Raw genomic sequence first — 27,020 nt, 5'->3', positions numbered from 1 at the left:
AAACAGCAGACAGGAAAGCCAATTTTCTCTGAGATGCTAAGCAAGACCTTGCCCATCTCCTTGAGTAACTTGTCTTCATTCTTCCAACCAGCGGCAGGAAAACTGCATTTCTAGAGCCGATGTCTATACACACTGGATCTCCACATGCTTCATCCTCGCCACGAAACACTTTAAGCATCCTTCTAGGATTAAAAAATGTCCTGCTTCCCTGAGCACACAAGAAGGCACTGCATTTTTATCATCTCCAGCCTTGAAAATGACACAGGCCATCACAGAACAGCCTGCTTGAAAACAGGATACAATATTCACATGCTTTTGTTGGAGGAGACAGATCTGCTTTTTATGATGATCAATTAAGGCAAGAAGATGACTTTTGTATTATTAAAATTTTAAGCAAAGGATGGAGTAGGCTTAAAAAGGAATACCTTCAGTATAATAGTTAAACTGGATGTAAGAGGGCTACAAGCCCACACTCTTGACTGTCAGAAGCAGAAATTAAGGTTCAAAGGCAGATGTAGGGGTGGTGGGGAATCCGGCAATGGACTAGAAACTCTGACAAAGGGAGTTACTACAAACCTCATACATCTGCCCTGGAGATCCAAGGTCAGTGTGTAAACACAGCAGGAGGTTAAGATCAAGTTCTGACCCACGCAGAAGCGCTGCCATGAATCAGAGCCACTTTAAGTAACCCAGCTCCAAAAATCAATACAATAATACAGTAAGGTTCCTTCCTTCCCACCCCAATTGCTCACACTCCTCATTCATCCTCAGACAGCTTGTTTTCTCCCCACGCATCTTTCCATCCAAAGCTACTCTCCTTGATCGTCTGCAGCAACACAAGATGACTCTGTAGAGTGAAAGGAGCAACTTCAGCAGCACAGCTGACAGTGGCCACAGGGGATTTACAGAAGAGGGAAATGGTGCCCACTGGCATTGGCCTCCAGAAGGCTATTCAAATTCTGATTAGGGTGCAAACTAGAAGTGTCCCCCCCATCTCCTGCAATACAGGACCAAGATTGATGGGAAGAGGGGCTTTTGGCTATGAGAGCAGCTCTTCTCTCCCCCCTCTGCCCAGGGGTAGGGAAGGTGTGGGGGGGATGTTATTGATCTACATTAAGATGCAGTGTTGAAGATGTATAATTAAGTCTATATAGTACACACTTGTACTATGCCTGGCTCTAGGAGAGCTGGCACGCTTCTACATTTCTATCAATACTTTTATAATTACCCCCAAATAGATAATATTACAGAAGCAGAAAGACCACCTGCTGATATTGAGCTGGTAAGACATCTTCCCAAAACTGAACCAAAGTTTCCCACTATCTCCCCAAACACATTATTGATATAATGATATAGGTAGGAAATAAATCCTGCTATTTACTTAATGTTTTTATTATAAGAACTACGATGTCTAAGGCTCAGTGACAAATCCTGTTTAGTACATTATCACCTTATAAAAACCTGTCACATGTGCAGAGAACGTGAAGTTATATTAGGTATGCTGTTAACTTGACAAAATACAGCCTGCTGCTTTTCACCCAACTCTGAAGCAAAGATGGCATATTTTCAAGAGGTGGGAAACAGACACCCTCTCCTTTCCCCACCAAAGCTCCAGATCTAGTTGAAACTCTAAACACAATAAAAACATAAGATGTCTCAGTCACACAGACAACACATCAGCAGCTCAGCCATAACACTCCACTCCAGATCCACGTACGCACATCAGTTACTGGGATTTGACTGCCACCCAACTGCAGTAAGCAAAAGAAATGGAAACAGTCATTTAAAATATTCCATTTATCCAGATATGAAAGAAAGGCTAGACTGATGCTGAACGAGAAGGCAGTTCAAAAGCAAAAACAAAGGATGCCTCACAAGGTGACGGATATTGATAAAGGCAGAAATTACAACTTTTTGTCCAGTAATCAAAAGGAGCACAAAGTCCATTTGCACAGAAGGCAAGAATCTGACAGCGCTGCCAGTGTCGTGTAGTTCACGTCAATGCAGTCACACACGGCATTGGTGGTTTCTGCCATCAGCAAAAGGCTGGGAATAAAGCAATGCCGGAGTCCAGAGGTCTTTAAACATCTCGTACATTGCTACCGCCACTTGAACATTTTAACTCCTGTGCTACTGGAGGGAAAGTGTAGAAACCCAGTCTCCTGGGTAGAAACTCCTGCAATTAAAATACCCTTCAGAGAGAAACCTTTATAGGACATCTTAGGGAACTAAGGTTTCTGATACACACTAAGAGCATGTCAATGCAGCTTTCCACTCTGTATCAAGCTTCTTTGCAAGATACAAGAGACCCAGTATCTTATGCCAGTGTCATCCCAGCATGACCCACTACTCTCAAGACAGCAGTAAAGAAACCAAGTTTACCTTTCATCACTCTACATACGGGTGGTACACTCATATCGCATTCATATAGTCTCGCTCCCTAGTGCAAAGTCCAGTTAATTAATCCTTTGGTTTATACCTATCTGCCTATTTCAGGAAATCTATTGCAGCAGTATAGACATACTCTTTGCTTGTTCATTGAAGGGTTTTTTAATGTGAAGAGAAAAGGAAGCTTTGGATTAGCCAAGTGTGACTGTTTAACAACATTAAAATCAACTGGATTTTCAGCAGTTCCTAAACTGTTCATATTTTCCTAAAAAAGCCTCAGTGCGCAAGTCTTTAAACAGTTCATCCAATAAAGCTGATGTTGTATACCAGATGTTACAGACGCATCTCAGCTGCAGCTGAAAGCTGGCAGGATTAATTTCCTTTTGCCCAACATCCTGAGCTTTGCAGAAAAACAAAAAGAACAAACAACCTCAGGTCTTGACGAGCAAAGTTTTTTCCATTGGTCTGATTCAAAGCATAAACGTCACGTTGTTTTCAACATATGAGTCCCATCTATGCATCATGAAATGATGATGAAAAGTCTGACGCAAAGTCTTCTTAAATAGTCTCCCGAAATATAAAGAAAGCATACAGAAGCCTGATGCAAAGTCCAGAAACGGTCCAGGGCAGTGCTTGGGTATCACTAAAGGTTTAAGGACTACTGGGGGTGATGTGGCCAGCCACAAACTGTCTTGCAGGAGATCATGACAGCGTTCTCTGCTGCTAAGATGAGAGTGAACAGACTGCCATTCCCCATTAGAGGTTTGTCTACCTGTTTAAAAAAAAAGGAGAAAAAAGACCAAGGAAGAGCATACAGTCATGCAGCCGATCGTCGACGAATCACGAAAACGCCCCGCTGCAGCTGTCCCAGATAGATTCTCATCTTCGTGCTGTCACTGGTCTTCCTCACCCAGATCTGCATGAAAAGAAAAGAAAAAGGCAGGTGGGGGTTATGTGCTGGGGAGAGAAAGGGGAAACCCCCACCCTAAGTAACACGGAGACAACTAACTCCAAGTATCCTCACTGCCTGACTTTACAACTCCCAGGTAGGTACTCGGGATGCACAGATGACTTAGCTTAACTCCCCCCCCCCCCAACCACCCACCCACCCACACCCCTTAGGCATTTGCAGCCTGAGTAGAAAAGGAAACGATGTTTCTGCCTTTACCACCCCAACCTCTTGCTCAAAACAGTCATGAAGAAAAATTAATCTTTCCAAGCCTCATCAGGAAAGCGAGGTTTCCTTCTCGCTACACTTTGCGACAGAACTCTGACATTAAGCTTCACCTAATCAAAAGTCTCTCTAGACTCACAGATCATAAAATTACCTATCCGGGGATTTGCTCAGACAAGTAACTATTAGTCAAATGAAAAGCATGCTCTGATTTTGTTCAGTGAAGCATTTCTCACAATATATTGAATAAATTGTATTTAAAGATAAAAGGGCCTCCTTTTTAAACACCTGCACTGAAAAATTCACCCCCACTTGCAGATATGCAGCGTGTTTCAAAGCACAAAATTGCTTCCACGGAGGCAGCCATTCAGAGAATTTTTTAAAATAATGATTACTTTCAAGAAGTTTAGACAGCAAATAACTGTACTTCAAAAATCAAATCTGAGCCAAACTCTTCTGCATTTAATCATTCTAATGCGTTTAAAACATTTAAATAAATGCATGAAAATTAAGAGTTTTCCTGTTCTTAAAACTAGAGTATTTTAGTCCAATATTTTGTACTACAAAGGATTATAAAGTTAGTATTGGAATGCGAATTATCCAAAACTATTCTTTTAGCTATTGCATTAGCTACAGGCCTTGCAAGAAAGAGTGATTGAACTCTATTTTAGTTATAAATTGATTTTACTAGCAGAAGCCCTCAATATAAACTAAATGTAATCTTTGCCTGCATTTGTACTTCAGTTATTTCCCCAGAGAAATTAAAATCTGTCTTTATCGATAACCATCTCTCTATGGCAATATTTTACAAAATGTTTGGTATGTTTTGCTAAATCAGAAGAATTTGTAAATCTAAAAACTCTGTATAGAATAAACATTTATATTTTTACATTCTATCAGAATATGATCAAATGGTATACTACTTCTGTTAAAGTTAACATTTTCTGGCAAGATTCATTTGGAGGAAAGTTTTGAATGACTATAAAACTAAAATTACTTATTAACCTTAAAACGTGCTACACAGTTAAGAAAATTAAAAGCATCATGACATGTTATGTATTTTAATCTGATAACTATTAGTTCTAAAGAAAGGGAGAACACAGTGACCAGAAACAACCAAATCCATTTCCTAATTGCTTTTATTCCTAGACTGTAAGAGAAAAAAAATAAGTCTCCTTTGTTTGACCTTCATTAAACTGACACTGTTGAATAAATCGATGGGAAGAAAACACTTTCCTGTGCCTACTGAAAAATTTGTTGTCAAAAGGCAAAGGTCTGAACTGGTTCCACCTGCTTGGTCAATGACTTCCACCAGTGCAGTAATTTAACTCAATTTCCAAAACACATTGAAAAATTCTTGAAATATACAGAATATTTATATATATAAATATACTAATTTCTAAATACACAGAATAAACAGAAATACATTCTGTTTAGATCTAAACACATATCAAGTTTTAAAGAATTTGGGCTGAATTTATTTTTGGTCTTTAAGTAGGATCTTCTCAGCTCGGAGTCTACGTCAGAAAAGCCTGCAGCTGATCACAAAATTCAAGTCCAGTTTAGGTAAACTGATTTAGACCTTCATACAAACAAAGATGCCTCTGAGGCACTGTTAACTACATCCTTTCCCCAGCCACAAGGAGGCAATTGTATGCCACACTACCAGTAATGTTCCTTACATTCCTTCAATGTCCTTTTCACTTTGAGCATTAATGGAAATGTTGGAGGAGAGACACTTCATGCAAAGATTTTCAGTAAAGTTCCTTTAAGTGATTTGGCTTCTTTTAGAAATGCTATTAAATTCTGATTCCAGCCTGCAGTCGGCGGTCTCAAATCTAAGCCTGGCTTCTAGATTCTAAATTCAAGCAGGGCCCAGAAAGATCATAGTTTAACAACTGTGCTTTTGAATGTATTATAAAGTCTGGAGTGCATCTTGTACTCCTAAGAACACCCCCTTGTTTCAGTATCCTTTTAAGCGTTTATCTTCCTTGCCTTTATATATTTGCAACAAAGCACCACAGGGAAAACATGTGCCGCACCTCCTCCCCAACCTTCCAGCAAAAAACCCTACTGTCTCACTTTAAAATGAAATTCATGCAAAAATATTTAACAGATTGCAGTTTCTCAGGTTTCAGGCAAGCTGCTCCCAAAAGATTAAGAGATTTAAACAGTAATAACTTCAATGAAATTAGCAGTATTATTTTTGTAACACACCTGTTAGCACACTGCTATTAGTTTATCTAAATAACCAGCCACTGAGCCTAACAATTGCTATAGCAAGGAGAACAGTTGGGATACAAAGCAAATCCCACATGCAACTGATTTTGTTGATGATAAAATATTTTCCCTTTACTGCCAAAACTAATTAAAGTTACTTTATTGGCTGATTGAAGAGAAGTGAGTTTGAGTCTTGTTTCCTTGAACTGTTTGGAACCTGCAGGCAAAGCAAAGCCTGCTTCCTTTGCCCGGCTGATGCACTGCTCTAACATTAAGCATATTTTGCAGCAAGATTCACATTAAATCTAGATGCACACCTCTCAATGTGCTTAAGTCATAATCAGCAGCCAAAAGGAAGTGGTCTTGGACAAATGACTCTCCCTCTCTAGCTCCTAAGTAGGTGATATGAACACTGCTGGCTTATCTCACAATATACCCACTCAGGCTAGAAGGTAGAGCCTTCTCTCCTTACGATAACTAAGTTTGGTGACAAAGTTTCTCCTCATCCTCTTCTGGTTTCCCAGCAAGATTTATTTTTATTTTGCATTAATAGCATCTATATTCTTGAAATAATGGAAATGAAACTTATAAATGCAGTGCCAAGAAGATGCAACATGCCAGTTCCCCTCATTTTCCTGCTTGCCAAATTACTACTTGTAAAAGGTAGGATCACTCTACAGAGAAACATAGCAAGTCTCTCGCCTTCTCAAATCTCTCTCAAGAAGCCATCGTTTATGACTGTTTTGTGATTGAGGTTCTTGTCCAAAGACTGACCAAAGTCTCTTAAATTAACCTCAACAATGAATGCTGAGCATCACAATTAACCTCAGTATAAAGAAAATTCAGTTTCGTCTTAGGTTCAGCTTCTTCAGACACAAAAGTAGTACACATTTCCTGAAAGGATGAAGTTGCTCCACAAGCAGTTTGTGCAGTAATAAAGCTTTCCTCCTGGCCCTTACCAGACAGCTGTCTACCTGCCTGTACTGACCGACCCACGGCTTTGCCCACTCCCACGAAACACAAAGCAGTCCACTACCTCGTTGGCGCCCACAGAACTGATCACGCAGCTGATCTTAGTGTTCTCTTTAGACTCCAGGTAAATAGCCTGACTCTTGTGGTACCTGCAAAAATAAATAATAAATAAATATTAAAAAAAACAGAGACAACAAATGAAAGCATTAAGCTGCCCAAAGACTGAGAAAGCAAACAGTAGTAAGATTTATAAGGCCAGGAGTCTACAAGCATTTGGACAGAATAAATATGACGTAGTCTTCTCTTTTGCCCTCTCCATGTCACCTTCCCCATCTTTACACAGCTGTGATCTGATCTCACACACACACACACACACACTTTGCATTCAAATGCAGCTTGCCAATGTATGAAGCTACTATGAGACCTTCTGTCAATTTGAATTCAATTCTCAACCCAGGTCACTTGAAACAGATTTCAGGTCTGAAAAAGGCAGGGCAGAGCACCAAAGCACAAGATCGACACTGATCCACAATATGACCCTGTTTTAAAAGTTAATCAAACTAACCTTCTACGCTTTGGACACAGGATGGATTTTAGAATGGCAAGTCCATGTTATCACTGATGAAACATGACAAAGCACAGCATGGATACTGAGAAGTTGTTCATGTTCCCCAGGGAAAAATTACTAGAACACTTGCACAACAAAAAATTTGAAGTGCCCTCAACATATCAGTGCAGTTATTAAACAGAGACCTCAAAAATGTCTAATACCCTTTAGTTGTGAGAATATCCCAAATGATAAATGATTGCAACAGACACCAAAGCAGCCGTGCATACCCACCGTAACCAGGTAGTGTCTAAACATGTGCAGGTTCTCTTAAGATATTTTAAGTCATGCTTCATATATTTTTCTTAGTGCATTTTGTATAAACAAAAACAACCTTCAAAATTCATAACTCTAGTTCCTTGGTTTCATGGTCTTGCCTTCACCCACATGACATGTCTCTGGTGAGTACTGCACAGTATGTTTGATGAAACTCTTTGGTTTCTGTTTGCTCTGCCTAGGAGAGCTCTGCAGGCAGAACTAGTTATACTGAAACAAATTACTTGTGAGCACGTAACCTTAATCAAGAGAGCACCAAAAAGCTCTATAGTTAAGAAAGCATAACTATATTTCCACCTTTACCTCAGTCATGATGAGCTTCACATTGAACTGGGAAATCCAAGTTGCAGAGTCACTGCACAGAGATTTCCTCGATAACGGCTTAGTACGCAACTCCCCGCAGCCCGATTGCCTGGCAGCCCTTTGTCAGAAAGCACAAATTTGCACGATCTGTACGGTTATTTCTACAATAAACATGCCGTAAAATGGAAGTCCTCCAACAGTTTATTCCATAAACTCTTTTGACTGGCTCCTATACTGAGAACTTTCACACCATTTACCAGTAACAAAAGTGATAGCACCTGCTTTCAGCCTTCCAAATGTACTAATCACCCAAAGGCTAGGTTAGCTAATAAAAAACCCCAAACCCTGTCAACTTTAGACATTTGTGCCCTGTCACTACTCTCTCCCTCATTTTCACAGGCTATCAGCAGGTTCCAGGGCAATGCAACAGCAACAACGGTCGGAGCCGAAACCTCGACTGGAGCCCAGATGGTCATTAACCGGCATAAAGAAAACGGCACACGATGCTACAGCCGAGCCCTCGCCGTGTTAAGAGACAGAAATCTCAGTCTAGCCATGATATCCCGCGAGTGCATAAGCCAGGAGAATTGATGATCTTGGTACAAGCAGCGCACAAGCTTCAGAGTGCAGGAGACACCACTGCAAATGTCAGCTCTCAAATAAGATCGATGCAGGCACAGATAACGAAATAGTTTTTCACTCAAAGCTGTTTCTTTCCAATTTCAGTATCAATGAACTCCAAAACTAATGACACACACGAAGTTGGCTTCAGCCCCCGGATTTCGCACCACAAGCGACTGTCCATCAGCTAATCTATGCTAACTATGCATAGCAAAGGCAAGGTAAGAAGGTTAGGTCAGCCCTTTTTCACTGAATAACTGTCTTAAACGGTCTCACACTCTGTATGTGGAGACACGAGTCAGCTGAAAGCCCAGTAACCCGGTATGTCTCAGGAACAGGTCCATGTCTCAGCCTTTTGCTCACTGACAGTTTAAATACCCTCAGAGGAACAACAAGGGGGTAGAACTTAACAGGACAAAACAGTTTAGATCAAAGATGAAAGGAATTTAAACTGGCTTTCGAGAGGGAAGGAAAGCGCCCAACAACTCATGCTTTTGCAGAAGGGAAAGTACACCGCTATGAGACAAGTGTTTTGAGGCAAGCAGAAATAATTCTACTTTCTGCTAAAAAATACTTTGCCGAAAGGCTAAGATTTTCAACCGCATCTCCAGAAAAACACTTTATCAAAAGGATACCACTGAGAAGTGGAACAAAAGACAAAGCTAAATTATCAGAAGTGTAGCTATGAGCCTCTTTCGACTTTCCAGTTCAGGTCTGTGGGCTACCCTTAAGGAATCAAAGGAACTAAGCCACTGACAGACTGCTCTTCTCTCCTAAAATTCACCACAGGGGGTTGCATCTTTTCAGTAAAGTGTTTTGGAGTCAACAGATCAAAAGATTGAAAATCACTCTAAATTATTGTATGCAGACAAAGCTAAAAGGAAAAAAAAAAAAAAAAAAGCTATTTTACAGTAAGCTGCAATTCCGAGGGGGGCCACAAACTGAGGACAGAAAAGTGAAGTCTAACTCCACATCCATCTGAAATTCCCTCTACAAAGTAACGCTTGCAAAATGCCTCTACAAGGCCTTAGGGAGTCCTTTACTAGCCTTAAACATTCATTACTTTGAGATAATGGCCCTTCATGGCTCCTGCCAGGAAACAGAAAAAGTAGTCACTCCTGAGCTGTCAGCCTCATTACTTCTGGGGCTTGCAGCTTTAATACATGTTAGAAAAAATTATCCTCCCACTCGCAAGAGTTACTTTGTTATTTTAAAATATCAGGTACTTTGCAGAAGTACTATTACTATCAATCAAAATCTAAGCAGGATTATTACAGCAAAAAATGTAAAATACTTATCTTAAAACAGTGTTAAAAAGAAGCAGGAGGGGAAAGGCAACAACTAGAATTCCTGACAGCAAAGCCCCATGACAACTGAATTCAACAAGATAAAAATATCTGTTAAAATGTTATGTCCCAATCACACACCTTTCAGAGTGTGCTTGGGTCTTTGAGAGTGTCATCCAGGCTCACCTCAAGCTCTCCCAAGTTTAAACTTGGTGAAAGTTTTACTGACCAAGGACTCCAGAATCCTTCTCGCATATTTTTGAACATTACACTATACTTTAGTTATCTGCATGCTTAAAAATTCCAGAAAATGGTTTATTCATTCAAAAATATCCTAGAGGAGAGGATAGTGGTTTTACATTTAAAAAAATCTGAATAGCTTCATGAATATGTGCAGCAACCCAGTAGTCTGTTCCTGTTTACTTCCTGCTTTAGGCAAGTTTAAGCTCCAGGCAGCAGTTTTTATCAGAGCTGTATACATTCAACCCTTGACAAAACTTCAGTGCCAGAAGACTAGCAAAAGGAAAAAATTACTAACTGTGCAAGACAGCTGTTGTGCAGACAAGACCTTTCACATGCACCATCTTCAGTGAGAAAACTACAACCCTGTCTCATTACTCCAAGCCATCAGAACACCAAAGTAGGCTATAAATAAGCACAAGACTTGCAAATTGCTTTCTGCTCAGGTACGAGATTGCCCCCTTGATTACCCGGTTTTGCATGTCTTGCAGATTAAGTTTAGGACCTTGTCACACTATGACTTCACTCACTCATCTGTCCTACTAAGATTTCTGTGGAAAAATCAAACATTTTCCTTGTGTTTTGTGAGGCCTCCACAGCTATAGGCCCATAAAGTTAGAGCTAAATCCAATCAGCAATGCTGAAGTTGTTTCTTATGTGTGGGCTTGATGTTTAAAGGTTATTTGGTTTTTATTAGAAACATTTTTCATTCTACTCATCTAGCGCACATTTCTGCTGCCACCTTGTGGAACAAGGCTCTAGTGTAGCACAGAGCAGAACACAAGGACTTCCACTACTGCTGGCAGCTGTTGCACCTGCAATCACAGAGAATCTGGATCCTGGCTACCTGGATGTACAGATGTATCATGCCGCATTTGTTGGTGGCCTTCTTACTTAACATTAGGTTTGACAAAAATGTTTTCCCAGTGTCACAGCGCACAACCAACTCCATAGAAAAGATTTAAGCATCCTGTCATTCAAGCCAATAGTTTCTGCTGAAAGTCTATGAAGTCTAACAGATCCATTGTCACTTTTGATTTACAGAAGTGCCAACAATTAACCCTTGGAGGAAATGGCTAACCCCTGCCCCAAAACATTTTGTCCCCAAATTCTTTCTCGAAAGCAACTTCTCTCCGTGGTCTTTTTTTCCCTTTGTAACTCAAGGCTCAGACTGATTACAACACAAATTTACCAGAACTTACCATCTTTTATCATAGTAGAGTTTTCCATCTTCTATCCGGGCTTCAAACCGCTGTGCTGGAGACTCTGCTGGTGTAGCTGGGAGGTGTTCAGGAGAGGAGGGAGAGGCTGAGAACAGAGAAGAGATGCAGTGTTTAAACACTAGCATGTGTCCACCACACAGCAGTATATCTGACTGCAGAATCACAATTAGTAAGGTCATATTAAGCAGAAATAAGCATAGCACAGAAAGCTAGAAACTCAAATTTCCATCAGTAAAGTGTTCTGTATTTGGATGAATAATTTAACCTCTGCTTTGCATACAAAAATGCTAATATACACCTGGAATATAACAGTTATCTGAAAAAAACATTGATTGGTAGGGGACAGACAATATGGTCTTGATTTTTTTTTTTTTTTAATTATGATTTATTACAAAGGAGTAAAATATGGTCAGGATTACTTAAGCAAGTTAGTACCACTCCATCCTCAAATAAGGTGTACATCTAGAAGCTAGAAGCACAAGACCAGAAGTTTTCAGTCCCTCCATCTACCTGACAAGGAGGTAAACCACCCAGAGGCATCTGAACATAGCGAAAAAACACAAACAAACAATAACTCTTTGCATGGATAGCTTGGTGCCATGCTGAACCAAATGTTTCAGTTACCTACTAAGATGCATATGGCTCCCTTCCTGCCCCTAGACTTTAGGACTGATGAAGGGACTTTCACACAGCACCCACTTGCCACAGTAGCTACACAAAGAATGTACGTCAGCAATTACGTCGTCAAAAAAGTCCGCAATAAAATACTCTGTTCAAAACAACCTGATCGTGAACAAATTTTATCGTAATTGTTAACTCACCTGGTCTCTTGGGCGATTTAAGCTATATGAGAAGAGAACAGAAAAGCATTAGAAAACTGACATGAATTTTATACCATAAAAGCCTGTCATAGTAATTTTAGTCTTACTTTACATAATTTTTAACATACTGTTAAGTGGCATAACATAACCAGAACAGCATGCTGTAAACAGCCAAAGATGCGGATGACCAGTATCGTGATACTAAAGGTCTCGAAACTGAACTTCTCCAGAGCACTCGGACAATCCATCAAAACGAGTCAAAACCAAATCCGTCTAATGCGCTCCATTATTTGAACACGATCTGACATTTCTCGGGGAACGCTACTACACAGGAGATAAGTCATTAGGCAGACCTCAACAGATGGCACTAGAAGCATACTGCACTACCATCTTCAAACCCCCTAACGAGTACCCGCTATTATAAGAAAACATATATGCCTTCAAGTCTTTAGCAAGAAAGCAGTAGGATAATCAAATCTAGAAAGACTAACCACCCACTGCACCCCATCCAGCTCGCTGAAGTATCTGTGACAGTGAAAGAGAAAAGAACAACCCACTAAGGCCTAGAACAGAGGCAGCCTGTGATCTCACAGAAAAATGTGCTAACATCTGTTCAGCCGCGCGGAGGAAGAAAGAAACTCCTTCAGATAACTCATCACTCGGTTCAGACAAAAGGTAACATTTTTAGATGACAGTCATTTTAATTAGGTTAATTAAGCCTATTAAAAGAAAAGGGTGGAGATACCATCTCGCTGAATCTTTTATTGTGTTACTTCAGGAAGCCTACTGGGATGAAGTAGCCCCACATCACGCAAGGGAGCGCAAGGCAAGACGATAGCTCTGGCCTCCGCAGGAGAAGCATTACCTTATTCAGAGTTCTCAGGTCCTCCATTATTTGCTCATCAGTCAACAAGTAATTTAGCTGAGGTATCCAGAATTAAGGTTCCCATAAGCTCTTGACAAGCAAAGTTAAAAAAATGTCAATGACATTTCACCTTACTGAACACAAGCGAAAAAGTTTCTGTACAGTTGCATAAGATTTTAACGCCTGCTGTTACGCTTCGGCTTTTTTTGTCATATGAATTAGTACAAGTCATCTCCACAGGCCTCATATACTGCAGCAAACAGTTTAAAATTATTTTAACTTATTCAGACATTAACCATCAATAAAAACCTTTAAAGCATTGACATGTACTTTATCAAGGCATCAAACAGTAGCATTTTCTTTTTTTTTTTATTATATATATATACTTTTTAAATCTTGCACTGCTGTAGCATACAATCCGTGTGAACTGTAACAGTCACTTCAGATGTTGCACAATGGAGCTGAATCCCACCCAAGCCTAGGAAAAGAAAATCAGCAGTCTGCAACTCAGAGCAGGCAGGAATAGATGGATAGGGAGAGGAGGGGAAAAAAATCCTCTCAAAACACCACCACCAAAATAGAAACAGAAAATGAAGCCAGTGGCACAAAACACAATCATGTGGATGAGGACAAATAAGGGCCTACCATTCATGTGGGAAACACAACAACAACAACAACAAGCTCTGAAACCAAAGTAAAATTAAAAAAAAAAAAGACAACACCACAGAAGTTAATGTGTTATACCCTTATTAGAGCTCCACTGCCATTTTGTGTGGTATCACAACCATATTTTCCTGTTTCTCTGTTCTAAAGCTCCTCTCTTTCTGGTGATACCTCACAAGAAAAACCTAACTACACAGAAGGAAAACAATATCCAGACAAAGCAGTGGACCCTTTTTCAATCTTTAATCTATGGCATTTCTTTAAAACAACTGTTAAAGTCAAAATATTCCAAGTATTAGACTTAAACTAAAGCTAAAACAAACACCAGGCTGTTTTAAGCATTTGGGTTGTGATGGAATTCATCCTTTCCCCAGTGAGAAAGGCAAACAGTTTCATACTGTGGCTGCTGTATCATGCCCAATTAATAGGTTATGTTTGCTACGAAGCTCATTTATTTTGGATGAGATACTAGCACTAATGAATAGATCTCTCTTTCAGAAAGAGTGAACAGACTCTCCAACTAGAAAGAGGTTAATTAAAACTGGAGATGTGTGTGACCATCCTGCATGAACTTTAGAAGTTCAAGGTTTGATACTGCCTTCAGAAATTAAGAGTCACTCAGAAGTCACAAAATAGGTTCTTTAATCTGATTGAAGCCAAACAAGTTTGGAACCTAATAATACACCTCTGCAAAGCAAATATCATTGCCTTTCTTTCCAGGGGAATTAAATATACAAACAGAGTGCCTATCATTGCAGGGGAGCCAAGAAGACATTTCCAAAAGCTACGGAACATTTTAATTACAAGAAACATGCAACAAAGTAGGAGAGAAGGATTAAATGCACATCTTCTCTCTCCTGTGCCATATAAAAACAAGAAGGATTTCCATTCATTTTGTATTCAAAGAACAAATTTAGCCCTCCTTGCTTTTGCTATGCATCTCTTTGGACTAGAGATCTGAAGCCTCTATCAAAAAGGGAAAACTAGTTTGATATAATAGATATGATCTTTCTGGCAAACGTTTTGTCACATCTTGAAATGAGAAAAGCTTTAGCTTATGTAAAACACCTTTTACTATCTATAGAATCAATTACCTCAACATTTATATATAATGGTCTAAAGTTTTTCCTTACTGAAAAAATTGCCAAAAGAATTCAAACTAAACTCCCTGACCCCCTCCCCAAAAAAAACCAACCCAAAAACAAAAACACAAGTCATCTCACCAAACGGTAAAGTTGAAGTTAAGATACTCCCTTACCGAGAGTTCTCTGAAGACTGGTTGTACTGTATTACTTTATCACACATTATACATGACAAATTGCACTTCAGTATTTCCTAGATGAAAATCTGATCCTAGCACCTCATTTCATTTTCTTTCCTGTACAAAAACACTGATGCACTTTCCTTTCCACATCGCATGCTGGCTTCAAGTACAATAGCCCTCCAGTGAGGCTGTAAAAGGATATCAGGGGCAGGTTTCCTCCTCTTGTCCGGGATAGGAACTGGATCATTTGGTCGCCGCCTCAGTTTCCTTGTCATGATAGGTTTCACTTCCATAGAATCTATAAAGTAATAAAGTTGGAGAGCTGGTAAGACCAGAGGGAGAGGAGTAAAAAGCAGCAGCTTTTTATACAAGGCACAAGAAAAATAATCTTTCTTCTTTCATACAGAAAATTGAATTGTTTCACGATAGCTTCCAGCATCCAAGCTGGAACTGCTGACATTGAATACAAGTTCTCTTTCATACCAGTTCACTGTTCAATAACAGAGTTGTGATGCCATGGTTACAGCTTTCACTGTCTGAAGTGGCACAGTTGTTTCGGGGGCATTTTAGACGCAGGTAATTGAAGCACAGTGATGCTACACGGACTCTGGACAAACTTCTTTCATACTAATGTCAAATATTTGCTTTTAAACCAATTGTCTAAAAGGCAAAGTTCATGGAGTTCTTTGGTAACAATACTTGAACGGGGAATGGCATGTAAACATCAAAAGAGCAAATCAATTGCTTCCTTTCTCTTTTTTCAAGCTGGAGAATAGTTTTGTCAAAGGAATACAGTTAACTACTGCATTCAAGACTAATACAAAACTGCTGGAGTTATCTGAAATGCAAAAAGTATTTAAATCCAGACGATCTAAAAAAAGTTTTAAACTATGGTTAATGAAATGAACCTAACTAATAACATCCATAGCAACAGTTAATTATTACTAAATGGTAGCATATGCACTGGGCAAAAAGAACGTCTAAAACGGAAGCACAAGCCTCATCGCTGAGTAATTCTCTGAACTGCGGTTTGTCCAAATGTCTACATGTCGTCTCAACTGAACTGCTCTACCCTGACAAACTCTCAAAAATCATACCTTAACTTATAAAGGCACCTTGAATTAGCAGAAAAGAGCAAGAGACCACATCCTAAACGCTTAAGCCCATCTCACCTCTCTCTCAGTGTGCTGAGAATTCGCTCTTTAAGATGACCTGAACCACATCTTATGTGCCATTTAGTCTAGAGGGAACATTTTTGGCTCCCTCTAGATGCTAAGACTTTGAGCAGCTATGCATGTTCAAAACACAAGTTACTTTCTCCCTTATCTCAAGGGTGAAGCAGCATGACCACGCTGCACATCAAGGGAACAAATATGCAAAAAGCATTAAAAAAAATACCACCCACTGAATGGCTGCCAAAGGAAACCTTCTCTCTATGATTCAAAGCTGAATTTGAAAGACAGTGAACATTAACAGTCCCGCAGATACTAAAAACCTAACTTACTGTGTTGCATGGAAGCTATCCTTCTCGTTTGTTAAGACCAATTTACAAAAAAGTCTCAAAAGAGGGGTTTGAAGTAGTCACTCAAGTGGATATGCAGCCGAGCTGATAAGGCTTTTTCACTTTTTTTAAAACTAGTTTCAAAATGAGTTTTCACTGATCTGTTATCTATATTGCTTAAAATGGGAATAAGGCAAGGATATTAATTTTCTTTATCTTAGCAGCCTGCACCTTCAATTGTGACAAACCAGCTGAAAGTCAGTACCAAAGCAAGTTTCAGAAAAGTGATAGTTTGAATCTTACATTTGCTGTGAAACATTTGAAGAGCTTTGAGATTCTTGAGCGATTTATGAAAACATTATAAAGAAAATTTCAAAGAGCTGCTAAAGTACCAGCAGATTTAACTTGAAACACAGGCCTGCACGAGGATTAGTAGCTGAGAACCACAATATACAATGCTCCAGAACAGGAGGCAAATACTGCGATTAACCTGCATTTGGTTGCATTTAAGTCCCAATGCTCACAGAGCCTCACAAAGCATCTTTGTACACACTGAACTTATACAGGTTTTAAAAACTGTCGTCAAGTCTACCTAGGCTCCAGTGCTCCGATTCCTTAGCCTCCAGCACACACTCACAAAATAATCTGCTAATTTTAAAGAAATCAAACTGTATTTCTGCTTGTCTGGAAGGGAGAAGATAACGGAAGCTAACATGCACACAAATGGATCTCCTGTCCACAGTTACTTAAATGCCTTTTCCCAGAGTTGCATCCAATGAAACAGCTCATCCCTCCAGGACATGCAACAATGTGGGGGGACATTTCCCTGGAAAGGGTTCCAGAACACAATCACATTTGATTAATTAGCACAAACACCAACAGAAAATACAGAAAAGTGCACGTTCTTATATTTTCTTATGACTCTCGACTGATATTAAAAGGAGTCTAAGGCAGGAATTCTGTACATGAGCTGCTTTCTTTTCTGGAGCCCATTCCTCATCCAGTTGTAAAAATCAGACGCATTACTACAAAATACCTCCTTTTATTTCTCCTCCTCTGCCACTCAGTCTCCCATTAACTCTGTAAATTGGAGTTTTTAATCCTAACATTAACAGCTGTCCCACTGCTAGGGAAATTTGATTCCTTCAGATTCCTAGAATATAGTTACTCAGCTTTCAGAGGTGAGATCTAGTCAGATACTTATCCCCTAATGAGTATCCTTACGAGGCTGGTACTGCGTGCCATCTTAATCAAGCCACAGAGGCATAGCATAACAATAAGAAAGTTAAGTTGAACGCATAGACAATTTGTAAGGTCAGACTAGACTTCATAAACCTCCCTCTTGCAAACCAGAGATACAGCATAGCACATTATCAGACCACATTAGACCGAACAGTTTGTATAAAGCCAACAGCACTCATATGTCCAAACCGGTTTTATTTCTCACTTCCAAATACTAATTAAATTATTAGCTTACATAACTTATGCAGATAATATGAAAGAAAGATATAAAAAGTGTAATTTACGGGCAGGCCTCAGCAGCATAACCAATCTTATCCATCTATGATGTGAGGGAATCGCTCTTTGTAAGGAAAATCAAATCAGCGCTTTGGTTCAGCAGCACAGCAGCACCATCTGTGAAGGAGGCAAACTACCCCTCTGCCTAGTTCCACTGTATCAGCTATGGCAAAGAGCACTGCCAAGGCACCAACAGCACCAACTGGTTTTGTGAAAGAAATCTGTTCATTTAACGCCCCTTTTCCAGAGTCTGGACACAAATGCAGCTCACTGAAATTTATTTTATTAGCTTTAAGCAGCATATTTCAACCTTTATTGTTTGCTTTTTTTCAGCTTCTTTACCATCTGTTACTGGAGAAAAAAGGACATAGTTTAAATCCTGGCATCACTGGCAGGACAATAACGTGGCACATCTCAGTAGTTTATTACCAGATGACAGGTACAAAGAAGCCCCTTTCCCTGCAGATGGAATAGGAGGTCATGTGATGACATTTCCCACCAGCATAATAAAAATATGAACATCTGGTGGGTGGTCACTAGAAGAATTCAGTAACAAAGCTAGTAAAAATGTATTAGCTCCAATTGCCATCAAAATTCAGCCAAATGAGGGAAAACATTATATATACAATGAGTTAACAAGTTGTAATTCTGTAAAATCTAACACACAAAATACCATCCTGTAACAGCATCTTAAAAGTCTGTCTTAAAAAGTTACAAAGACAAATATGGAAATTCAGATTTCAGGCACGAGTCCAACTCAGTGTCCAGCAATCACTGCCATGAGTTTACCTTATCTTTTCTTGATTTATAAAACAAACTCCCCCTCAGAAAATGAGCAAACCCAAAGAAACCTTGTCTGTCTTATACTTGAAGCCCTTCTGCCTACCTCAACATGACTGCTTGAAGAAACAAGGGTTTTCTTGCTGCTGATATTAAATATCTTTTTTGAACTGGCCTTTTTTCCTCTCTCTTTGCTCCACAACCAGCTGCTAATACTACAGTGATACCGCAATCTTCCTATAGGCTGAAATATAGGATACGAGTTGTGCAAAGTAAATTCTTGCCCTAATCCTGTTGCAGGGAGGATCTTGGACCCAGCCAGGTTCTGGTTCCATGACAGAACTAAAAGACTGACCTACCCTTGCCAAAGACAGCTCTACCTGTGGCTTTCCAGAACCAGGGAAGAATTCTAAGCTGCTGCAGCGTGCAACATAACCCTTACACAGCTCTCTCACTTCAGGGAACTTGCACTGTAGTGATAGAGACCCTCAAGGCCTTCAGCCACTCACATACAATCCACACATTCAAACAGTAAAAGTCATTAATTGTATAGAGCAGAAATTAGTTCTTTGCTATAATGTTTCCAGATGATTTTCAATTAAGTAACCCCTAACCTTCTACTTTCAAGGACTTAAAGCTCTCTTCTGATAAAAGCACAAGATAACTAAGCTTTGAAAAGGTGCTACAATGACAGTTGTAAAACAAAACAAAACCCACACACATTTCAGGCTTTGCAACATGCTCCATGAAGGAAGAACTCCATGATCGTATCCCAGAGAGATCGCAAAAATCTTCCATCGGTAAAACTACAGGAGGCAGACAACCATTCAGATGCACCAGTCCACAAGCCTACTGCTAAGGTTTCAAATCCTGGTAACCGACTAGAGACTAGGCAACAAAATCAAGGAGTCTTCTCAACAGTTTTTTCTCTTCTGAAAGCACAAAACGTAAATGAGAAAGCTTACCCACTCTGCTACCTCCATGACGCTACTTTGATTTGCACGTTGATCATTCAGGTCAGTGTATTTTCTTCTGAACTGTGCTGTCCACTAAAGACCACAAGGTCATGTTCTACATCTGCTGGTATTTGGAAGGTTTTAAAGCCTCCCTGCTAACTGTCCATATAAACTAGCATTGCTACTTTTACATTTTTATTTCTAAGCAGTAGCAAAATGGGGAGAGATAAGTGAGAGATGTTTATCTTGTTTTTACCTCCCGTTAATTCCATGGTTAGCTTTTCATTCTCAATCATCTTCTTTTTCTCTTCTAACTCTGCAATCAGATTTTCTTTAAGCTCAATTTTCTTATCTTCAAACTCCTTTGCAGCAGCCTTCTTTTCCTTGACATAATTCTTCTCCACCTGATCAGTCTAATGCAAACCAGAAGGAAAAAAAAGGTTTAGCTAAGGAACAGAAGCGCCAAGTCGATGACATTGCAACAGCTTCTCTTTCAATTGCACTGTTCTGATTAGCTTCTCAATTGAAAACTATAGTCAATTCTAAAGAGTATCAATGCCTAAATAACCAACAGAAAACCATAAAAAAAATCACTAAGTAAATACTACTACATTGACAAAAAAATTTACTTCATTTTAAATGCTTTTTAATGTTGCATAACATATCAAGACTCTAGCAAAGAGCTCTTCAGATCTACAAAATCACTATCATTTATTACCTTAAACAAGCTCCTTATACAATTCAATCATACAGCCAGCATACTGCAGTCCAAGAACAGGTATTTCTTTTAATTCTACTTTAATGACAAAGTTACTTCAAGTAATATCAACAGCAGGCTGTACTATGTAGCAGCCGTAATAACACTAACCAGATGAAGAAAACTTCTTTAACTCCTCTGGGAAAACAAGCACAAGTACTAGTTGATGAAACAGTAGGCTTATACCCCTCCCATTCAATTAATATGTATTTTCATAAATTAAGAATACTTACTTCCAGCTGGAGGAAAAGTTCTGAAAGACAAGAGAGACCTAATTTATTACCCTGAAAGATGTACAAAGCAACTCTCCCAGCATTTTTAAATCATTCAATACTGCAGCCAAGAGTCTTGGCAAACTAAGGAGGGTACATACTCACTCAACTTCTAGTCTCATTTTGCAATTTTACACTGAAATTTTACACAAAAAATCCATAGAAACACATTGTTAATTGCAGTTTTCTACAGCTCCTACAAGCAGAGTCGCAAAGGTTACACAGCAGTAAGCCATTACTACACATTTCTGTTCAACTCAGCTACTATTTTCAGCAGTACTAAATATGTAGTCAGTCTTTCCTTCAGTTTAATTCTCCTCTGCAATAAGTCAATGCTAGATGCAACTTTTCAGATAGAAGCTTGAAACATAGCTGAATCTATGGCTGGCAAAGAATCAGAGTTTAAACCAATTTCATGAATTCCAGCAACGACTGTTTCAGCTTTTAAAACATTAATGTATTTAATTCACATCTGTTTTCAGGCTGTATATGCCTAAAAAACAGGCAAGGAACATATTATATATTGCTTAAGTTCTAACACATGACAAAGTCAAACAGAGGGATGAGGCAGATGGATTTCTGGGTGTGGAATAGTCCTACTACTAATGTTAGTGTAATTCCTAACAACTTGAAAACAAACAGGATTGAACCCCTCTTGTATTTCCTGGAGGAAGCACTGCCAAAACAGTTTTTAATCCAAGGCTCTGACAAGAAAAGCAAACGAAGGCGCTTTTTCAGTCCTCAGGTCACCATATTTTACCAGCATATTAAGCTTTGGCAATACCTAAAATAGTAAAAGTTTCTGTAAAGATCATAGACTTCACATATGTTTTGGAGAAGCCTGTAGTAGCATCACAGTACAACTATGCCTCCTCTCCCCTCCCTTTTTTAAGGGTATCTTTTTGTACTGGAAAGTCACTTCAAATTCCATCTAAAGAGATAATGGCATAATAAAATAAAATTAAAAAAAAACAAACCTTTTGTTTGCAAAGGGTTCTGTTATTTGAGCAAGAAAAACAGTATTTCCATTATGGAAGTAATCAAACATAGGCAAATCCAAGCAGTTGCTTTAATCTGTGTGAAATTCAGAAAAAACAAATCCCACACCCCTCAATATCGGAGCACAACATAAAAGACCATTCTTCCTGTAGTACGAGGCAGTTGGATTTTTATCATAAAATTGAAAGTTATCACAATCTGCCCTCCTGTGGAAGAAATATGCTGCTGCAGCACTGGTCCTTGTCAGACAAAACACAAATTATCAGAGCATCCTAGTATTACTAGAATGTAGCTCTAACCTGTATGAAACTCGCCTCGGAAGCCAGATTCCTGTTAGCGAGAAAAACTGAGTTCAACTCACTTGAATTCCTCAAGCAAATCCTTTATTTCCCCAAGCACTTTTGGAAAGATCCAACTTGACTCTCATAAAATTGCCACTGCCTTTTTGACATATTTCCCAGTGCAATGGCCCAGCCTTTACAAGATATCATCTCTAGAAGCAGAACAGTTACATTTCCTATTTCCATTCAAAGGCTTCTGTAAAAGGCCCTGCTTCATTATCCAAGAGCAGAGGCTACTTGAGAAAGAACAAGCAAGTTGGTAGGAAGGCAAACCGATCTGATTTCCAAGCCATTTCTCTGCTGTAACATGGTAAAGGCTAACTGGAATGGTTGAGAGTTTGGCACTTTAAAAATTAACTTGGGCCTTCGCTCCTGAAACAGAGAGCCAGAACACAAAGTACAGGCAGCCCATTCGACGCCACAGCTGTACAGAACAACAGTCTTGGCAGCAAACTCTCTATATTGTTCCACAGCATGAAACAGATCTTTGGGAAAGCACGTCCTAACTTTCTACTCCTGTGAATAGAAAGAAACAGTAGTCCTGAATCTTTAAGACACAAAAGAAGTTGAAGTGGGAAACTGTAGATTAGGTATGATGCCCATCAAAAATGGAGCATTTTTACTTGTTCTGTTTCACACCGATGAGGACCAAAACTGTTTATTGATGTTTACTAAACGCTCAGCAAACAAGGCTGATGAAGAAAATCATGACAGATTCTGTCATGCTTCATGCATCCTCAAACAAACAGTGTGCTGCCCACAAAGAGACAGAAGCAGCCTTGGTTCCAAGAGGAACCTATTCTTTAAAGGATAGAATTGACCTTATTTTCCTTCAGGTTTTTAGGAAAAAAGATGTGAAGTATTTAATCCGCATGCAGCTTCGCAGACAGAAATGCAGCTTACCTGCATTCCGTATCCTCTCTTTGTACTGCTGGTCCAGTTTTTTCATTCTTTTCTGATATTCCTGAAGAGTACCTAGTTAAAACAGATTGATTCCCATTGAGATTTTATTTTTTCCTCATATTATATTCTCAGGTAGCCAAACACTACTTGAAACAACAATACTAATGCTCAAAATCAGGAAACTACAGCTCTATCTCTATAAGAATATTCCCTGCTTTTTTCCAGAAAGCACAAAGACTACTCATTTTAAGAGATGCTTATTTTAGTACGCAGAAGCTTACCTACAAGCATGTAAGGCAAGGAAGAAGTATCAGAAGTGGCTGACATTTTTCAGCAAGGAGAGCACAACTGAGAGGCAACATCTGGTCAGTAAAGGATGCTACTTACAGCTTTCAAAATCCCAATCCTTCTACCACCTCTGCAATTGTTTTCAATTCAATCTTCAGCTTTGAAAAGTGCTGAAAACTGTTTACAAAAAAAGCTACCCCCCTTCAGAACTTACCTTCCTGCAATTGTTGCAATTGCCTCTTGAGAGATGCCAGTTTGTCCTGATACATCCTGTAGAGAGAAAGCACAAAATTACATAAAAAAATGAAAAACAAAAAAGTTTATTTCACCATTTGTTTAGATTATTACGTGTTTACACTGAATTAAAAACTTTTGAGAAGAACTTCAGAAAACAAAAAACAATAAATGAAAGAGTATCATTCCACTTAAAAACCCTACAGCCCCATTAATTTTACAACACACAAATCAATTATTTTGGGAACAATCACAGCAGAATTCTCTCTTGTACATGGAAATCTAACATGACACCAGACACTTAAACAGAAACATTCTGCCCCTTTGTCGCTGCCACTTTGTCAGATCTTAATATTTGTGTATTAGTTCCCTACTTATAAAATGGAAGGCATTTCCTCAGCTTACAGAGGACTTGAAGTTATAAGCAAGCCTCCCCCAGCACCCACATCAAAAAAGCTAAAAGCAAATCCGAAAGCACTAGGAACAGATTTCGTATTTCCCTTCTCACCTATCTGCAGTTTAACACAAGCTTCATCTTCATGACCTGAATATAAACATTTCTCTACCAGTAAGCAAGAACACAAATGCTGCAAATATACTTAGATGTCAAGAGAAGCTATTTCAAGGCTCCAAAAAGCCTATCTTCTTGGACATTGCTGGCACTCTATTGTTTAAGGAATTTTAATAGATAACTTGCTTTTTACTTGGCCTGAATCTAGTAGGTCCTTTGATTTAAGAGATCTTTCTGCAGAGGGATCAATTTGCAGCAAAACTGGCTGCTCCCAGAAACCTGCACCTATTTGGTTGTTCAGAACAGTAGCAGCACTTGGTTTCTTGAGCATATATGGAACAGAAAGAGTAACTGAGGAAAGAAGAAATACAAGTATATGGACTCATTAACTATTACATCGGACTAGGAACTTAAAAAAAAATCCCTAACCCAGGCCCAAAACTTTGCAAAGCTTTATGCAAAGAAAACAAAGTACTGACTTACTTTTATTAGAATAGGTTACTTACTGTTCTTTCATTTCTACAAAGTCCTCTTCCTCATGTTTTGCCAGGTCAGTTTCACTAGCATCCTCAGTATCTAAAAGAGGTAAAAAATGATTTGTTAAAACTAAAGTAGTATTAAAAAGCAAAGAAGGCAATCATTTAAAAAAGAACAGGCAATTGAACTTCAGATACACAACTCAACAGGCCTCTGGAAAGATGAATTCAGCAGTGAATTGAACCCCATCTGTTCCTGCAACTGCAAGTTGTCCCATATAGATCCACTCATGGGTTCACAATGAAGCTTACATCAAGTTTGAACAACTTCAGCTTAAGATACCCTGGCAGTTTCTTCCCAGTTTAAGACAACAGATTCTACATTAGTGCCTACGAATACAAAGGTGAGATGGTAACACAGTCCAAAGACTCTGAAATGCATTTCACAAGGAATACGCTACTACTGGATGCCATTATGGCTTCCAAAGATAACAAGTAAAGTTACTTGCTATGATCTGGAATTGAACTCTCAGCTACACATTTCACAGAAGTATTTCAACATTTACACACAACAAAGACTATCACAAATACATAAAAATAGCCCCAATTTTGCCAGTAGATAACTATAAATAAACTAACATGGCACTGCTAGTTTTCTACTACTCCTTTTTAAGGTTTCTATTTCTGAGACTAGGTAGCCAAGAATTAATTACCCTTCCTCTTCCAGAGAAAGTCAGTTTCTCTAGGGCAGAGTTAAGATTGACTTAAAGACTACAACTGTAAAGACTTAACTACAGTTATATTCCCTATAAGGGGGAGAGGGGGGTAATCAGTCTTTTAAATCCAGCCTTTCTCAGATTTTTCTTAAACTACGAACAAATACCTTAAGCTTATTTATACGAAGGTAAAATTCAACGCATCAAAAGAGAAAGCAAAGTGTTTTAATTGAAAGCGAGGTTACCATAAGAAAGGGCTCCATGCTTATCTCGCTCGTGTGCAACAGCTGAGAGCAGCACCACCGAGACGGGAGCCGTCACCTCTGTGAGCAGCTGCACCTTCGGCGCTGGCCCCGGTTCCTCCTCGGGAGGGATGCGGCTGCCAGGGCAGCAGGCCCACGCCGAACCCCCACCGCTCCGCGCTTCCCGCTTCCATCGCCCCTCCTCCCCCCGGAGCCCGCTCAGTTCCGGCTCCCCGCCGGCCCCGCTCTCCCGCTCCCCCCCCCCCAGGGGAGCCCCGCGCTTGTTTCCTCGCCGCCACAGCCCGTCCCCCCCCGCCGCCTCCCCAGGCCAAGGCCCCCCCCCGCGCTACCGACCCTCGTCGGAGTCGCGGGCCCGGGCGCTCCGCTCGCCGTCCTCCTCCTCGGCGCTCTCCAGCTCCTCCTCCTCGTAGTACTCGGGGCCGGGGGGCATGACGCCGGCGGGCGCCCCAGGCGGAGCAGGGGCCGGCGGCGTGGCAGACACCAGCCCGGCCGCGCTCATAGCGACGGGACGCAGCCGCCGCCCGCCGCCGCCTCCGCCGGGCGCTCGGCAACCGCGCCAGGCCCCGCGCTTCCGCTTCCGGGCTGCCCCCGCCCTGCCCGAGCGCGGGCCGGCCGCGCCGGCGAACGCCGCGGGCACCTAAGGGCGGGGTCCTCGCGGCGGGGCGGGAGAGGGCTGCACTGAGGGGCGGGGTTCTCGCGGCGGGGCGGGGCTGCACGGGGGCGGGGTTCTCGCGGCGCCCCCGGTTCGAGTCCCGGCCCCGCCAGGTGTAAGAGTGTCGGCGGGCGGCCGCTCAGCTGGGCTGGGTTTCCTCGCCCTGCAGCCGTCCTGCTAGTGCTACAGCCGCGGTGGGAGAGGGGCTGGCGTGCCCAGCTCCCTGTCCAGCTTCCGCCGACTGCAGACATGAACAAGAGCTGGGCTCTTTCTCCAGGACAGTCTTGCTTCGTGGTGACCAAGGCCCACGCAGCTCCAGTGGGCATGACTGCACGGCAGTCGCCCTCCTGCAGGGCCCTGAGCAGATGCCTCTGTGCCAGGGGTCCGGCAGCAAAACCAGTGTTTCCCTCTGCCACCTGGCAGCGGAGGGCAATGGGAACAGCTCCAGTCTGTGTTTGCGCTACGGCATAAAAACCCACCTTGTGCATGCTTCAGGAGCTGCCTTTGCCAGCCAGCAGTGCTTCCCCTTCAAGGGATTTATGGGGGAAAGGGGATTTTGACAGACGGAGATCAATATTCTCACTTTGCCACAACAATGACCCCATCTATCCTAGTGAAATGCCTCCATCACAAGCCACAGAAACTACAATGGCGCTTTTGCTCAGTAGGCAATCAGGAGTCGGATGTTACAGTAATAGGAATGGACTTGTTAAGACACTTCTATCCCTTCTATTTTTTCCCTTTTTATATAAATGATTTCCTTGTTCCTCAATAAACTGCAACCATGGTGCTGTGATCTCACATTCACCAGGTGAAGCAGCTACTTCACGCCAGTAAATAGCAGCTTTCAAAAAGCAAAAGTGTTTAAATCCACTATGAACACCTCACACCTGTCAGATACTGATTATTCTCCTGCCTGCGCACTGCTAC

The 27,020-nt window shown here is 40.6% G+C and overlaps 1 protein-coding gene across 1 annotated transcript; it reads right to left on the bottom strand.

Annotated features, from left to right (window-relative positions):
- Positions 1-1,782: 1,782 nt before the first annotated feature.
- On the bottom strand, positions 1,783-26,012 carry SUDS3 (SDS3 homolog, SIN3A corepressor complex component). The gene is made up of 12 exons (XM_067306799.1): positions 25,772-26,012; positions 24,490-24,559; positions 23,453-23,508; positions 22,951-23,022; positions 20,669-20,688; positions 19,935-20,091; positions 15,126-15,221; positions 12,997-13,058; positions 12,132-12,153; positions 11,290-11,395; positions 6,819-6,903; positions 1,783-3,304 (listed from the first exon to the last, which is right to left on the bottom strand). The coding sequence occupies exons 1-12, from the start codon at positions 25,935-25,937 to the stop codon at positions 3,206-3,208; spliced, it is 1,011 nt and encodes a 336-aa protein (XP_067162900.1). The 5' UTR covers positions 25,938-26,012; the 3' UTR covers positions 1,783-3,205.
- Between the last annotated feature and the right edge of the window lie 1,008 nt (positions 26,013-27,020).

The sequence above is a fragment of the Apteryx mantelli genome, chromosome 17 (genome assembly GCF_036417845.1).
Source record: "Apteryx mantelli isolate bAptMan1 chromosome 17, bAptMan1.hap1, whole genome shotgun sequence".
NCBI lineage: Eukaryota > Metazoa > Chordata > Aves > Apterygiformes > Apterygidae > Apteryx > Apteryx mantelli.
The sequence above is the reverse complement of the archived record's forward strand: the minus strand, read 5'-3'. Positions and strand labels throughout refer to the sequence as shown.

Excerpts from the sequence above, each read along its gene's own strand:
- SUDS3 (XM_067306799.1), bottom strand. The coding sequence starts at position 25,937 with ATGAGCGCGGCCGGGCTGGTGTCTGCCACGCCGCCGGCCCCTGCTCCG. Across the intron at positions 24,560-25,771 it reads GGCCCGCGACTCCGACGAGG|ATACTGAGGATGCTAGTGAA; the intron begins GTCGGTAGCGCG and ends TACCTCTTTTAG. Across the intron at positions 23,023-23,452 it reads ATTGCAACAATTGCAGGAAG|GTACTCTTCAGGAATATCAG; the intron begins GTAAGTTCTGAA and ends TGTTTTAACTAG.